The following is a 13,663-nucleotide window of genomic DNA, read 5'->3' as shown; positions in this document are numbered from 1 at the left end:
ATTGTGATTCTGTGTTTGTAATGATGTAAAGCACCTAGAAATGCCTTGCTGCTGAAATGTGCTATACAAATAAAATTTGGTTGATTGATTGAAAGGATTTGATTCAGTGCAGTTTGAAAAAGTAACTCAGCAGCTGGAAATGGAACAAATGTTGCAATTTTGATCCCAAATCGAAGATAAAAAAATAACTTTATAATTGATAGATATGTTAAAGTTAATAAAAACCTACTTTATAAACACAATTTTTACTTTTTTTCTTTTTGATGAACGTTTATAATGAAACTATTTGAGATTTTTAGATTTTTTCTTGGTTGTAAAAAGAATAAATAGATTATTTTGTTTTGTTTTTAAGATTTAGCGTTAAAAATTGTTAAACTTGATTCTCACAATTAAGAAAACAGGAGCAAGTAAAGGAAATGTTGCAGACAGACTTAAACCTTGTTGCTGGTCAGGATAACTCTGCTATAGTCAAATTTGACCTTTGACCCCCACTTTGCAGCGACCATCTTTCGGAGACTCATGATGGGGAATCCTCTTGATGCTGATTCACAGCAGCATTTTTGAGTCCAGTTTTTAAACAATCCATCAGTTTTTCTTGTATTTAAATGATTTGTGTTATGTGTGTGTTAGCTGGTCCCACCGAGCGATCCCCGTCTGTTCAGGCTCTGCGTGCTGCAGCTCAGGCCTCGACTGTCCACCAGGTGGCTGGACTGAGGAGCAGAAAACAGAATAATCATCACAACATTCAGAACAATGCAAACACACACTGCTGATGTAAACTGAGTTTCTGTTAAGTACCAATGAGCAGTCAGTATCTTACTTGTAGAGGACAGCGGCCATATTGATCTCAGTTTGGATAATCAGAGAGAAATGCTCACATAAGAGTCTAAAGTAGAGGTGTGTCAATCGATCGGCCACCGACCATAATCGGCCAATTTCCGTGAAAAGGTGTATAATCGGTGATCGCCCATCACAGTCTCTTGTGGCCAATCAGCAAAACCGATCACATTTATCTCACTTCACAGCCTGCGTGTGCAGCTGATCTCCTCTTTCCTTCACACGGCTCAAGCGCGCAGCAGCAAGTCCTAAGCGATGTCGTGTGGAACTACAACGCTCTGAGTGAATGTGGACGTTTACATGTTGCGGCGGAAAATTACCTTAGGGGTGAAGCGCGTCAAAATGCATCAACACAACGAATCTAATATGGCATTTAAAAAACAAACACATGACGGAGTTTGGCTACATGGAGGCTCAATGCAGGAAAAAAATGACATCCAAAGGGCCTTTTTTTTCTTTTTCATATCTGACCATCATGCCCGGAAGAGCATGATGGTCAGATACTGTAGCTATCTGAAAAATAATTTAAGTCTTCGAGCTGTAAGACGCTGGGATCTGCTCTCGCTATTGGACCGCCGCTACGCGCTACTGGTAGAAATATTTTACAGACGGAGCGCCGCTCAACCTCCACCTGGCAGTGAATCTCACACCGAACGTCTGCTTAAAGCTGCAGCACGTAACTAAAACAACAAAAAAATATTTTACATATGTATTAAAACCTTCGCTATGCCCTAACATAAGACAGATAATCTCTGAAAATAATCAGTCTCCTCTGCATCCTCCCTGCAGAATTACTCCACTTGGTCAGAACCAACCAATCAGAACCAGTATTAATCAGCTAGCCAACCAGAACCAGCATTAATCAGCTAGCCAGTCAGAACCAGTATTAATCAGCTAGCCAACCAGAACCAGCATTAATCAGCTAGCCAACCAGAACCAGCATTAATCAGCTAGCCAGTCAGAACCAGCATTAATCAGCTAGCCAATCAGAACCAGCATTAATCAGCTAGCCAAGCTATCAAGAAGTTAGGATTTAGTAACTCAGGGTTGTTTATTTTGATGCAACCTGCATTTGACTTTGAATGAATGTTTTCTTGACATTATTTGATATAGGCAGATTTATTTGACTCATGCATAATTTATGGTACAGAGAGTCTTACTGTTAAATATTGTTTTACTGATTGCAGGTTTTTCAGTCGTCCTTTTTACTGAATAGCTGCTGTATTGTGCCTGCAAGTATTTAGCATTTTAGGTGAATTTTTTGCCAGGTCATTTTTCCATTTTGCCAGATCAGCATTTATACCTAACGCAAAAAATTAACAGCCCTTCCAGGTGATCGGCAATGATTGGCCCTCAAGGGTGATTGGAATGAAAATTGGCAGCAAAAGACCTGATCAGACAATCCCTGATCTAAGAAAGAACTAAACAGCCAGAGTTTGGAAATAGATTCAGGATCTCATTGTAACAATATGTAAAACAAGAAAACTCATATGAGATTAAAAACTCGCCAAGAGAAAAATGTCCCAATAAAAAGAGGAGAAACTCATTAAAATGACAAAAAACATATAAGAAATAAAAAAATGGTTCAAATTAGAAAATTTTCATAATGAGATGCAAAACTCGTTAAAACAAGAAAACTTTAAACTTGTGTTTAATGATAAAAAGCTCATTAAATTAGAGCTTTAGCATTAGCTTCCGCTAAATACCATGTCAGTGTAGCGTTAGCATGTCAGGGTTAGCGGTGCATAGCGCTGTTTATGTATGTTAAGCTTTTTCTCTACAAATCACAGCTTTAAAAACTACGGAAGAGGATTAGGGCCACTGAAAAAAAAAAAAAGAATTCTGAGATTAAAGTCAGAATTCTTTTTTTTTTCGGTGGCCCTAATCCTCTTCCGTAAAAAAACCCTGGATGTTTTGTCTCTGAAAATCACCTGGGTGCCATTGAGATTTTCTCTGGCTCCAACGTTCAACACGTTCAGAGAGTTCGCCCTCTTCATCCTGCAAAGGAAACAAAAGATTAGCCACCAAGCAAAACAGTAGAAGCCATTTTAGTATTTTTTTTTACTCATTGTGGTTCCAGATCAAGTTAAAGTGGGATTTCTGCTGCCATGTTCTGGAAAATTACCCAGCATTCCTCGGGGTCACCTCCTCCATCCCGACTCCTTTTAGCTTGCGGACCAGCTTCTCGCTGCTCCGGCGTATCGACTCCCGGAGTTTGGTGAAGGAGCTGCTGCGCTTCAGTCCGTCCTGCGCGGTGCCGCCGTCCTCCATGTTGGACCAGCGGGGACGGCCGTCTCCTAGACGACAGACACGGCAAAAACGACTGAAAAAACGTTAAAGATTCACTTTCCAGATGTTCGGCCGGCACATCCAACGTTTTGGTCTTTGGGACAAAATCACCAAGTCAAAAATAATTTCTTGATTGAATTAATAGATTTTTTTCTTTTTAACTGCACAGTAATAAATTAAACATGCGCAATTTTAATAAAACCAAAGGAAAAAAAGTTATTGTAGGACAGAAAAATGTTCTCAAACTTAAAAGAAAAGGTGTTGAGTTTCCAAACTGTCAAATATTTTCTGTTTTATGGGTCTAGAAAATACTTTGTCTAATTTCAGCTGCAACAATAAGAACTTTCTACTAGAAGCTTCACTTTTAAGTTGATAAATGGGATTGTTGAGGCACAACTTAGTGAAAGAAACAAGGAAAAGAGAAACAAAGAAAGAAAAAAACCCCCAAGAAATAAAGAAATTGAGAAAGAAAGGAGAAATAAGAAAAAAAAAAAACATTTTTAAAGATTAATTTACCTTCCACAGATCCAAATTCTTTTTCATGAGCTCTGGTCAGAATCTCTTTGTAAAGCGCTTCCGCTTGTCTGTATTTTCCCTGTTTCAGATAACATGATGCCTGAAAAGAAAAAACAAAAACAAACATGTCTGCTTTTGAGGTTTTTTTTTCACCAGATTAGCAGGGATTACAAACGGGATTAGAAATGGGTTTCTGTCTCGTCTCACCAGGTTGTTCTTGGTTTTCGCCACGTTGGCGTCGTCCGGTCCCAGTTTGCTCTGGTAGATGTGCAGAGCACGTTCGTAGTACTGCTCCACTTCCTGGTACTTCCCCTGGTTCTGGCACAGCAGCGCCAGGTTGTTGAGCTGCTTGGCCACGTCGGGGTGGTCCGTACCCAGAACCTGAACCACGCAGGCACAGAGAGCAGACCCGTGACTTTAATCTGAACCGGAAGGTCAGGACCAGCTTTACTTTATTCCACTGAACTATTTAAGCAGCTGGAAAATTATTTATGTATTTTCCAGCCACATAGTGTCATTTTGTAGCATAATCAAGCAACTATGTTACCATCAGTTGTTATAAAAATGCTATAAATGTTAAATACGACTTAAATTATACATGAGTCTGTCTCTTTAAAACTCCTGCTCTGTTAAACTCCGCCTTCAGGAAGTCATCCCAACACGGCTCCTCTATTATTTCTTTAACTGTGTTTTTACCAGCATTGAACTGAGCAGCAGCTCATATAACAAACTCCACAGTTCCACCAGCTGTTTGCTAATTGTCTCTAAGGCGGAGCTAGGTCCACCTAGGCATTTTACAGCTGAATGGTTGCCATGGAGATTCAAGGATTTCTTAAACATGCATGAAAGAATCAAATCAACACCCCAGGAATAACATTGTGATGTAAATCTAAAACAAGTTGATTTTGTGTGACACCGCCCCTTTAATAAGTGGAGCTGAAAATGCCAAGCTGATGAAGATGTTAACATTTTGGCTCTACACAAGTTTGGAAAGTAATCTGGAGCCATTTGTCAACAACTGCGGATGTTTAGAAATGACGGACCGACACGTCTGAGTCTGTTAAAGCATGGCGGTGGTGTCATCATGACGAGGGATTGTTTCAGTCACAGCAGGACGGCCGTTTTGCATAAAGTGGATGAAATAATGCAGATGTTTAACTTAATAAGAGTGATTGAGGTTTTCACTGATCTTTAAAAAGCCTGACCTGCTGATTCCGATTTTGATTGATGAGATTAAAATAAAAATGCAGCTAATTTATAAAAACATATTTTATTTGGTATATGGTTATTATACTGCATTTTTTTCAGTGTTTATTATGTATGTCTTGTGTCCCTAGACAAAATGTATTTAGTAAAAGTGTAGGCAAGCAGTTTTGGTTTATAATAAATAGTGATAATTATAAAGTCTTCTCGTCTTACTTTCTCTCGGATCTCCAGCGCTCGTTTACAAAGCGGCTCCGCTTCTTTGTATTTTCCTCTTTTACCATAAAGCACAGCCAGGTTGTTCAGTGTAGCTGCCACCTGCAAAAACACACAAAACACATCATAATTACTGCGTTTGAGACAAAAACAGAGTGAAAAGTGAAGATCAGGAGAGTTAAATCTGTTTTACAGATTTATTAAAAACAGAAAAACATATAAGAATATGGACTTATATGTTATATAAGAACATATTCGTAATAAAACGGGGATAAAGTCAGAATAACGGGGCGTAGTTGTAATAGCATGTGTATAATCATGGGAATAAAGTTGTAATTCTGCTGTTGTACTGATTAATTAAAGATGATTTCTTACAGCCGGATGATCCATGCCAAGAGTTTTCTCTCTGATCGCCAACGCATCGTTCAGCAGGTTCGCTGCCTCTTTATACTTGTTCTGATCTCTGCAATTAAAACAAAAATCAGTCAACAAAAGTGTGAACTTCAATTATTATATAATCACCAAAATGTATTTTTCTTTACCTCATTTAATAAAAACAGAACCATAATATCTTTACTTTTTGTTGTTTTTTTAATTGGATTTTGTGACATTTCTACTTAAATTAGCTAATTATCTCTTATTTTTTTAAAGAAATGTTGACGAGAGGTTGGTAGAGTACACAAAAAATGTACTCATATAAGAGCAGCACTACTTCAACATATTTTTACTCAAGTAAAAGTAAAAAGTAGCCGTTCAAGAAATTACTCAAGAGTAAAAAAGTATTTGGTAAAAAGTTTACTCAACTATTGAGTAACTGATCAAATTATCAATCATTTAATATTTAAAAATTACATCATTAAACTGACTAAAATATAAAGTTAAGTGGAAATTTTGGCATTCTAATAACAAAAATGATTCTCATAAATAATTACAAAATAACAAAATCAAGTCAAAGAAAATTTTTCCGAATCAGTTTCTTTCATAAAAAAAAAAAAACTGATGAAACTTTAACAGAAACTGCAGGTGTGTGTCTGAGTCTGGTGAATTTCTGGTTAAAACATGTTTGTTTTTCAATCAGTGGATAGAAAAAAATCCAGAAATTTGACTCAAGTAAAAATAGAAATACTTCACAGTGTAGTAAAAATACTCCTAAAAACGTTACTGAAGGAAATGTAATTGAGCAAATGTAAGCAGTTACTCCCCAGCTGTGAGGTTGACCCTGGTCTCTGCCGCCTCACCTGTACACCAGAGCCAGGATGTTGAGCATGGTTGCTACGTCCGGGTGTGTGTGGCCGGAGGACTTCTCCAGGTCTTCCAGAGCCTGTTGGGGCGACATCATCAGCTCTGCGGCCGCTTTGGTCAGAAACAGGAGCAGACGGCGAGCCGCCGGTCTCACCTGTTTGCAGAGCGGCACGGCGACCTCGTAGCGACCTTGAGACGCGTACTGGATGACCAGGTTGTGGAGCGTTCGGAGGCGGGCGGGGATCTCGTAGCCGCCCTGCTGGGCCGCCGCCGCCGCGCTGCTGTGATGAGGCTGGGAAACTGGAAAAAAAAAACCAAAACGTTTATATAATAAAAGTATAAATGATTTCTTGAACAGTTTAGGATAAATCCATAATTTATACAAAACCTGTTCACTAAATGTTTTACATAAAATCATTCTTGGATTATAAGATTTTAGTCTGATCAATTCAGAATGATCCATTTTAGGGCCTCTGTCACTTTAAATCCAAACAAGCAGCTGCCTGTCACGCCCACCAAATCAACATTTACACATGAAAATGGCTGCAAACAGATGCTCAATTATACAACTGTACATCTTTGAAAAGCAGAAGTGGAGCCTCCTGCACAACCAAGAAGAACGCAGCAAGCAAGTGGTTTCTGGATTTTAAGTCAACAACAAAACAGTTGTATAGTTTCTAGTCCAAATGCCTTAATAAACTTGAAATAATACAAAATTAACTTACAAGTAAGTTTTCAGCAAGATATAGGAGCTTGTTTTAAATTAATAATCCCTTCTTATTGATGAAAAAGTTCTAGTTCCACTGGCAGATTATTTAACTTACAACGTAGAAAAAATGTCTTGTCTTAAGTTAAATTATTAAGAAATCCGCTTCAAAGCTACAACTTGGAAACAAATCTGATATTTACTGATAAATCTGATGTATCAATAATGCGACTCACCAACTTTATTCTTTTTTCTTTCAAACAATATTCTTATATTCATCTTTTTTTCTTTAGGCTTTTAACATTTTATTGCACCAAGACTAAAATAAGAAGTTTTCTTCTTTACTGATCAACACAAATTTATTTTGGTTGCTTTCTAAATTTTGGAAAACATTCTTTCTGTAGTCCAACCATTTCTGTAGCATGAGAGCGTGACGGTAAGCGTAATCTGAAATCGTAACGTCTTACTCTGGGACGGTTCCTCATCTTCAGCAGGAAACAAATCATCCAGAGACTCCTTGTTGGAGGAAGTTTCTTTCTCATCCTGACATAAAAAGCAGCACAAACATTTAAAACAGCTCCAACAGACACTGAAAAAAGAAAGTACACCCTCTTTCTCTTGTTGGGTTTCATCAATAATCGGCACTGACATCAGTATCAGGACGTTTGTCTAAAATGTGATTGCAGCTGCTTAGTTAGCGAAACTGTTTCTCTTATTTCAGGGGTTTAAATTGAAATGTTTTGTTCCCTGGACAGTCGGATCGGTGAGGAGTCTGCAGGTTGCTGGTTCTCACCAGAGGCGGCTCATCCTGGTCGTATTTGCGTATGGAGGACATGAACTGCAGGTGTTTGTTCTGCTCCTCCAGGGTCACGACCTCCTGCTCCTTGTCCTGCAGCCGCTGCTGAGCGCCGGCGAGTTCGTCCCTCAGCCACTGGTTCTCCTGAACGAGACGGCGCACCTGAGGGCGGACCAGAGGTGGGTAAAGTACACAAATATTTTGCTCAAGAGTAACACTACTTCAACATATTTCTACTCAAGTAAAAGTTAAAAAGTGTTTGGTAAAAAGTCTACTCAAGTACTGAGTAACTAATCAAATTATCAATCATTTAATAGTTAAAAATTACAACATCAGATGGACCAAAATATAAAGTTAAGTGAAAATGTTGCTATTTTAACTACAAAAATGACAATAATTCATACAAGATACAAAAAAATAGCAAAATCAGGCAAAAGGAAATTTGCCTGCAACTTCTGTAGAGAATTCTGTTTGGATGTGGAGTCAGAGCTGAGAGTGGTGGGATTGTGATGCGTTCACTGACTCATTTCTTCCATTCTTGACGTCCAGATTTACCGAATGCTTCATCTTTTGGTGCAGAATTATGAGTCGTGTCTCGTCAATGACGTAAAAGTTGGACAAAATGTGACATGAGCTTTCTGACTGAAGAGTAGAGGTGCAGAAAAACAATTTGACTCTGTAAAGAATCGCGATTCCTAATCCAGGGAATTCCGAATTAATTCAAAATGCTCAAAATCGATTTGAAAATGCGTTTCAGTCGTACGTCGTTGCTGTTAATATCTGAACATCACGCATTCACTCGGCCGCTGCATGTGTTATGATTAATTGATATATTTTTATTTAAGAAAAAGCTAGGTAGCTAAGCTAAGCTAATACTGGTAGTTTAAATATTTTTGTTTAGACATCAACTGATGTAAATGGATAAACTATGGAATCTTATAGAATTATTTTAATTAAATGTGTTAGTTGTTTACACTGTCTTTTCATCTTGTCAGTCACATGATTTAAGCAAAATTCCCAGACCATTTGAATAGAAAAATTGGTCTTTGAATTAAAAATAATAAGTCAAATTGAACCCTAAAAATTGGAATCAAATCGCTAGACATTGAAAAATTTGCATCTGTACTGCTAAGGTTTTGACAATTATCACATATGTTAATTTATTTCCATACAGAAGTGGAACAAATCTTTTTTTTTCTGGGTGAAAAGTTTGGAATCAGGCCGCTCAGACTGCTGTGAAAAAGTCATAGATGGATCACACATCATTCGCCTGCTGTGTGATCATAGCCTAACATTTGATTTAGTCAAAATCCAAGCAAAAGATTTGGTAACTTTAGTTACAGAACTTAAAAAATGTATTATTTCACTCATGTCTTACCTGAGCTCGTAACTTTTGCTTCTCTGCTTCCAGTGAGCCAAGATGAGACGACAGAGCCATCATCACCTGCACAGAGTATTTAAAAAAAACTATTTGTTAACTAGGAACTCAAGATGAATAAAGATTTATGATCTTAATCTGAAAAAGCTAATGAATAAGTAAGTGTTATTTTTGTAGCACATTTCACAGATATGGAACCGAGAAAGGACTTCACACAGTTCATCAAAACCAATTTGAAACAGAATCAACAATAACAGCAATCAAACAGAAAAACGTTGCAAAAGTTTATTTGTCAATGGTCACATATTGGAGAAAAAAAAAGTTGTAGAGGAGTTTAAAAGTTGCTAAATAGAACAGCAAATTTGTTAACCTGCCAACAGTGATTTCCTCCCACTTAACCCACTTGGCCACGCCCCTCAGTGTATCGTGGCCCCGCCCACCGTAGGGGAATTTTTTCAAATTTGGGGGCGAAACTATTCTAGTTACAGTTTAAAATAACTTCTAGAGCAGCAGCGTGCAGTCTCTAGATTGAAGATCTAAAAAGTCACGATATGTAGCGACAAAGTAGCCAAGATATTTATAATAAATATCAAAAGACTAAGAATAATGAAATGAAAGCTTCTGAACTTTTAGAAATATCAGTTTCATTTGCACTTTTAAGTCTTTTTAAAAAGTAACTAAGGCCAAAATGAAAATTTTTTGCTGATAAACTATAAATGGATGCTTAAGGGCCTATCTTTATGTTTCTGTGCAAATGTTACCATTTGTGTGTTCTTTTGTTTAATTCTGCAACATCTTGCTAAAAAAACAGTCTCAGTGCTGCCCTCTTTGGGTTGGACAGGCTACTGCAGTTGAATTTTCCCATTGGTTACACCAGTACCACTTACTTAGCGTTACACACTATGTTGGGTATCAAGGCACTGGCTGCTCGCTCTGGACACAGCAGAGCTGCAGAGTGATGGGTAACTTTCACATGTTGCCATAAAAGTCTTTGAAATCTCAGAAAAAACTCTCTGGATCTTTTTCTAGATAGTCATATTTTGGTAAAAGAAAAAAAACGTCGCTAGAGGGGTCGGAAAGGTCACTAAAAAGAGCAACAAATTCATTATGCTGCCAACAGTGCCTTCCCCCCATTTAATCCACTTGAGGCCCCGCCAACTTCAGAGGAAATGTTTCTAACTTTGGGGGCGGGGTTTTCCTAGTTACTGGTTAAAATAACTTCTAAAGTCACTGTGGGCCCTCTTTAGGTTGAACATGGCTATTACACCTGAAAAAAGTTGCGAGATTAGTCGCTAGTCACTTTTTAGAAAAAGTCGCTAGAGGAGTCTAAAAAGTTCAGAGTATCTTGGCCCCGCCCACTTTAGGGGAATTATCAAAAGTTGGGGGCGGGGCTAATTTAGTCATTTTAAAGTAACTTCTGAAGCAGCAGCGTGCGTCGCAGGTTTGACGTACTTGTGCCTCGCTCAGCCCCAGCTCGATCCTCTCCAGCGACTGTCGGATGATGCTGCTCTTCTCCTGCTCCACGCCGCCGCCGCCGCTGTGAGACGCCGGGTGGCTCTCCATCGCCTCCTGCAGGTCGTCCAGCAAACTGTGGTTCTCCCCTTTCAGAGCTTCCAGCCCTGCGATCACCTGCTGCGTGCTGCACAGGATCTCCTCCCCCGACAACATGCTTCCTGCTTCGATGATGCTGCTCTACCTGTGACTGACCTGAGAACAGCAGAAAGAGGGTTAAAACAGCAAAAAGGAGAACGAAGTGGAATTGCTGCTATCAAAAAATAAGAGGAAATATTGAATTGCATTGAGCTGCCGACAATAACAACAATAACATGGTTCACAGCTGACAGAAACTAAACACAACTTCTGCATTATGCTGCACAAAAATAACAAAAACAACTTCCTCTTCTACCTTGATTAATAAAAAAATATGAATGTTTCTCTGAATGAGTTTGGACAAATTCTTTTAAAAGCTTTTAGTGAAGAGAAAAAAAATATATCATTCCAAAAATTAAGATTTGTTTTAACTGATTTCAAACTTTGACTCATTCACAAGTGGAGAACAAAGGAAATTGTAGAATTGATGGAAACAAACCGGAGGAAAGAAAGAGGGAACAACTCAATAACAGTCAAATGAAAATAGTAAAAACTGACGACTGATGAAAACAAGACAGAAGACCTGAAATCTTCATTTGACTTTTACTGGTTGGTTGACACAACTCAGCACTGGACTTCCATAAAAGCTCTTATTGACTTTAACTTTACTTTAGAAAGTTACAGGAACCAGTTAGTATTTTTAAATACACTTTTAACAGAAAATGCATTATTAAGAACAATTTTTCAATCTTTTTGCTGCAACATTTACACTGAATTTCCACAAAAATTAAACTAAAGGTACCAGCAATCTTTTTTCCCTTGTCTTAAGTTGAAATCTGTACTTTTCTTTAGTTTTTCCACTGATTGTGGTTCTGATGTCCAGAACTGGAGAACGTTTTGTTTCATTAACCCGGTTCTTCCTGTTTCCACTCCCCAGCCAAACGTTACGCTGCAGACGCTCATTGTGTTTTATTCCACATTTGTTCACATTGATGTCTTTGATGTTAGAAAGTCAACAGAATGTGACTCTCACAAGTGTTGGATTTCAGATGTACTCAGGTGGAGTCAAACCAAAGAAAACCATAAACTGCACACCATCAGTATATATTAATGCAAACATCGGCGGCAGCGTTCTGCCAAGTCGGTAATCAAGAATCTTTGGAAAAAAATTTAATTTTCAGGTTCAATTCAGAATTCTTGGATTAAAATCTTAATTCTTGCAGAATTTAGAGAACAAAGTCAGAATTCTTAGATTAGTCGAGTGAGTTTTCTTTACAGAATATCAGATTAAATCCAGAATATAGTAAGAATTCTCACTTTTCACCAGAATTAATAGATTCAAGTCAGAATTCTGTCTTTTTAGTGCAAAATTCTCAGATTAAAAGCAGAATTTATAGATTAAAGTCACAATTCTGCCTTTTTCCATAAATCTTAGATTAAAAATTGTAATTCTAAGAATAGTTAAGACGAGTTTTCTTTTGCAGATTATCCCATTAAAACCATTGTTCTCCCATTAAAGTCATGAGGGGCCCCGATTCTCTTCCATAACAGTCAATATCCTGCTTGTTTTCGATGTTTTTCTATTTCTGAATCACACTGACTCAATGTGTAGAAATAATTTAAGTATTTTGACCAGCTGTAGTGAAACATTTAAAACATGCAGGACTATTTATCTGTAGTGCCACAGATAAACATAGGGGTTATAAACATGTCCTTATTATCCCTGAACCAATCGTCTGGACGGGGTGAGCAGACAGTGACTGCAGATTACTCAGAGGAAACATAAATGGTGGTTGCTAAACAGTGAAACCTGCAGGGATGGGAGGACCCGGTAACTGTTTGTTTACAGTGGGCGGCGCAACAGGCCTCAGCTCACATACATCGGGGAAAAAAGCGAATTGATGAGCATTTATGCTAAAAAGCCAACATAATTAAACCTGCGTCACGCCATCAGACGCGTTTGTTGTTTTATTAATTAAATGTGTCGGATTTCAGCCAAAACAGAACCTCCGTTTGACGCTGCAAAGCGGCTGCTGCCAGATAAAACTGCTACATAATTAACACAAATATAAAAATAAGCACATTTACAGCTATAAACAAATGCTCGGCGATAACAGTTATTTATAGCATACCTGCTAATCAAGGCTCCTCCGTAGCGGGTTACTCCTTTTGGCAACTCTTTAGGCAACAATATGTTAATTTTAGTTGGAGGCCCAAAGCCGCAAACAGACGAACAGGATCGGTTTTGGTTTCATTAATATAATGAAGTGCTGGACAGGTGAAATTTGGATGTTGTAAATCATTCACCTGTCGCTTCTTCGGCTGTCAGCTCCTCCTGTTGTCAAACAGCATCAAGCTAGAGCTGGAAGAAACGACACTTCCGCTTCAGCACTTCAAAATAAACGTCCAAGGAGCGCAGGAGGCTCAATGGAATTAATTTACACAAACTGGATTCTTACAAAATAAACCAGCTTCACCACAAACAAATAAAAGTAATCCAGATCAAATATATAAAATTTAAGTGAGCAAGAACCAAAATATCACCCTCAAATGGCAGGAAATTGTTTAGGACAGTGGTGTCCAAATTCAGATTGAAAGTACTCTGTGTCCATTTATATTATTTACCAGAAAACAAAATGTGTGCATTTGCAGTAGCTCCATTTGCTGTAGTAATTCTTTACAGGCAAGCTAACATTTTTATCTAAAAAAGAACAACATATAATTTTAGTATGTTTAAAGTAAAATGTTAAAACAATGCAATATGCTTTTACTTTGAAATTTCTGTCTGTTTACTTCCTGTATTCACTCCGTAATGTAATGTTCAACCTGATGAATCGGAGGAGCTTACCTGATCCGTATCCCATGATACACCGCGGAGCCGGGCTCTTGA

The 13,663-nt window shown here is 38.1% G+C and overlaps 1 protein-coding gene across 2 annotated transcripts; it reads right to left on the bottom strand.

Annotated features, from left to right (window-relative positions):
* Positions 1–293: 293 nt before the first annotated feature.
* LOC102225315 (kinesin light chain 1-like) lies at positions 294–13,124 on the bottom strand. Of its 2 annotated transcripts, XM_023350924.1 has the most exons (14): positions 12,906–13,124; positions 10,636–10,890; positions 9,184–9,249; positions 7,803–7,967; positions 7,477–7,552; positions 6,458–6,603; positions 6,300–6,382; positions 5,437–5,524; positions 5,062–5,163; positions 3,850–4,023; positions 3,643–3,742; positions 2,963–3,134; positions 2,769–2,835; positions 294–710 (listed from the first exon to the last, which is right to left on the bottom strand). In XM_023350924.1, exons 2-14 carry the CDS (start codon positions 10,849–10,851, stop codon positions 627–629), a joined length of 1,539 nt encoding a protein of 512 aa, XP_023206692.1. In that variant the 5' UTR covers positions 10,852–10,890; positions 12,906–13,124; the 3' UTR covers positions 294–626. The 2 variants fall into 2 exon arrangements, with proteins under 2 accessions (XP_023206692.1, XP_023206693.1); XM_023350925.1 differs by lacking the exons at positions 294–710; positions 2,769–2,835 and having other exon boundaries at positions 3,078–3,160.
* Positions 13,125–13,663: the final 539 nt, after the last annotated feature.

This window comes from Xiphophorus maculatus, chromosome 18 (genome assembly GCF_002775205.1).
Source record: "Xiphophorus maculatus strain JP 163 A chromosome 18, X_maculatus-5.0-male, whole genome shotgun sequence".
Classification (NCBI taxonomy): domain Eukaryota; kingdom Metazoa; phylum Chordata; class Actinopteri; order Cyprinodontiformes; family Poeciliidae; genus Xiphophorus; species Xiphophorus maculatus.
Note: the sequence above shows the minus strand (reverse complement) of the source record. Positions and strands in the feature narration are given on the sequence as shown.

Bases quoted from the DNA above. Each gene is read 5' to 3' on its own strand.
- LOC102225315 (XM_023350924.1), bottom strand. From the start codon at position 10,851: ATGTTGTCGGGGGAGGAGATCCTGTGCAGCACGCAGCAGGTGATCGCA. The intron at 7,968-9,183 runs GTAAGACATGAG...GTCCGCCCTCAG, and splicing joins AGCAAAAGTTACGAGCTCAG to GTGCGCCGTCTCGTTCAGGA. The intron at 711-2,768 runs GTGATTTTCAGA...TCTGCTCCTCAG, and splicing joins AAAATCTCAATGGCACCCAG to TCCAGCCACCTGGTGGACAG.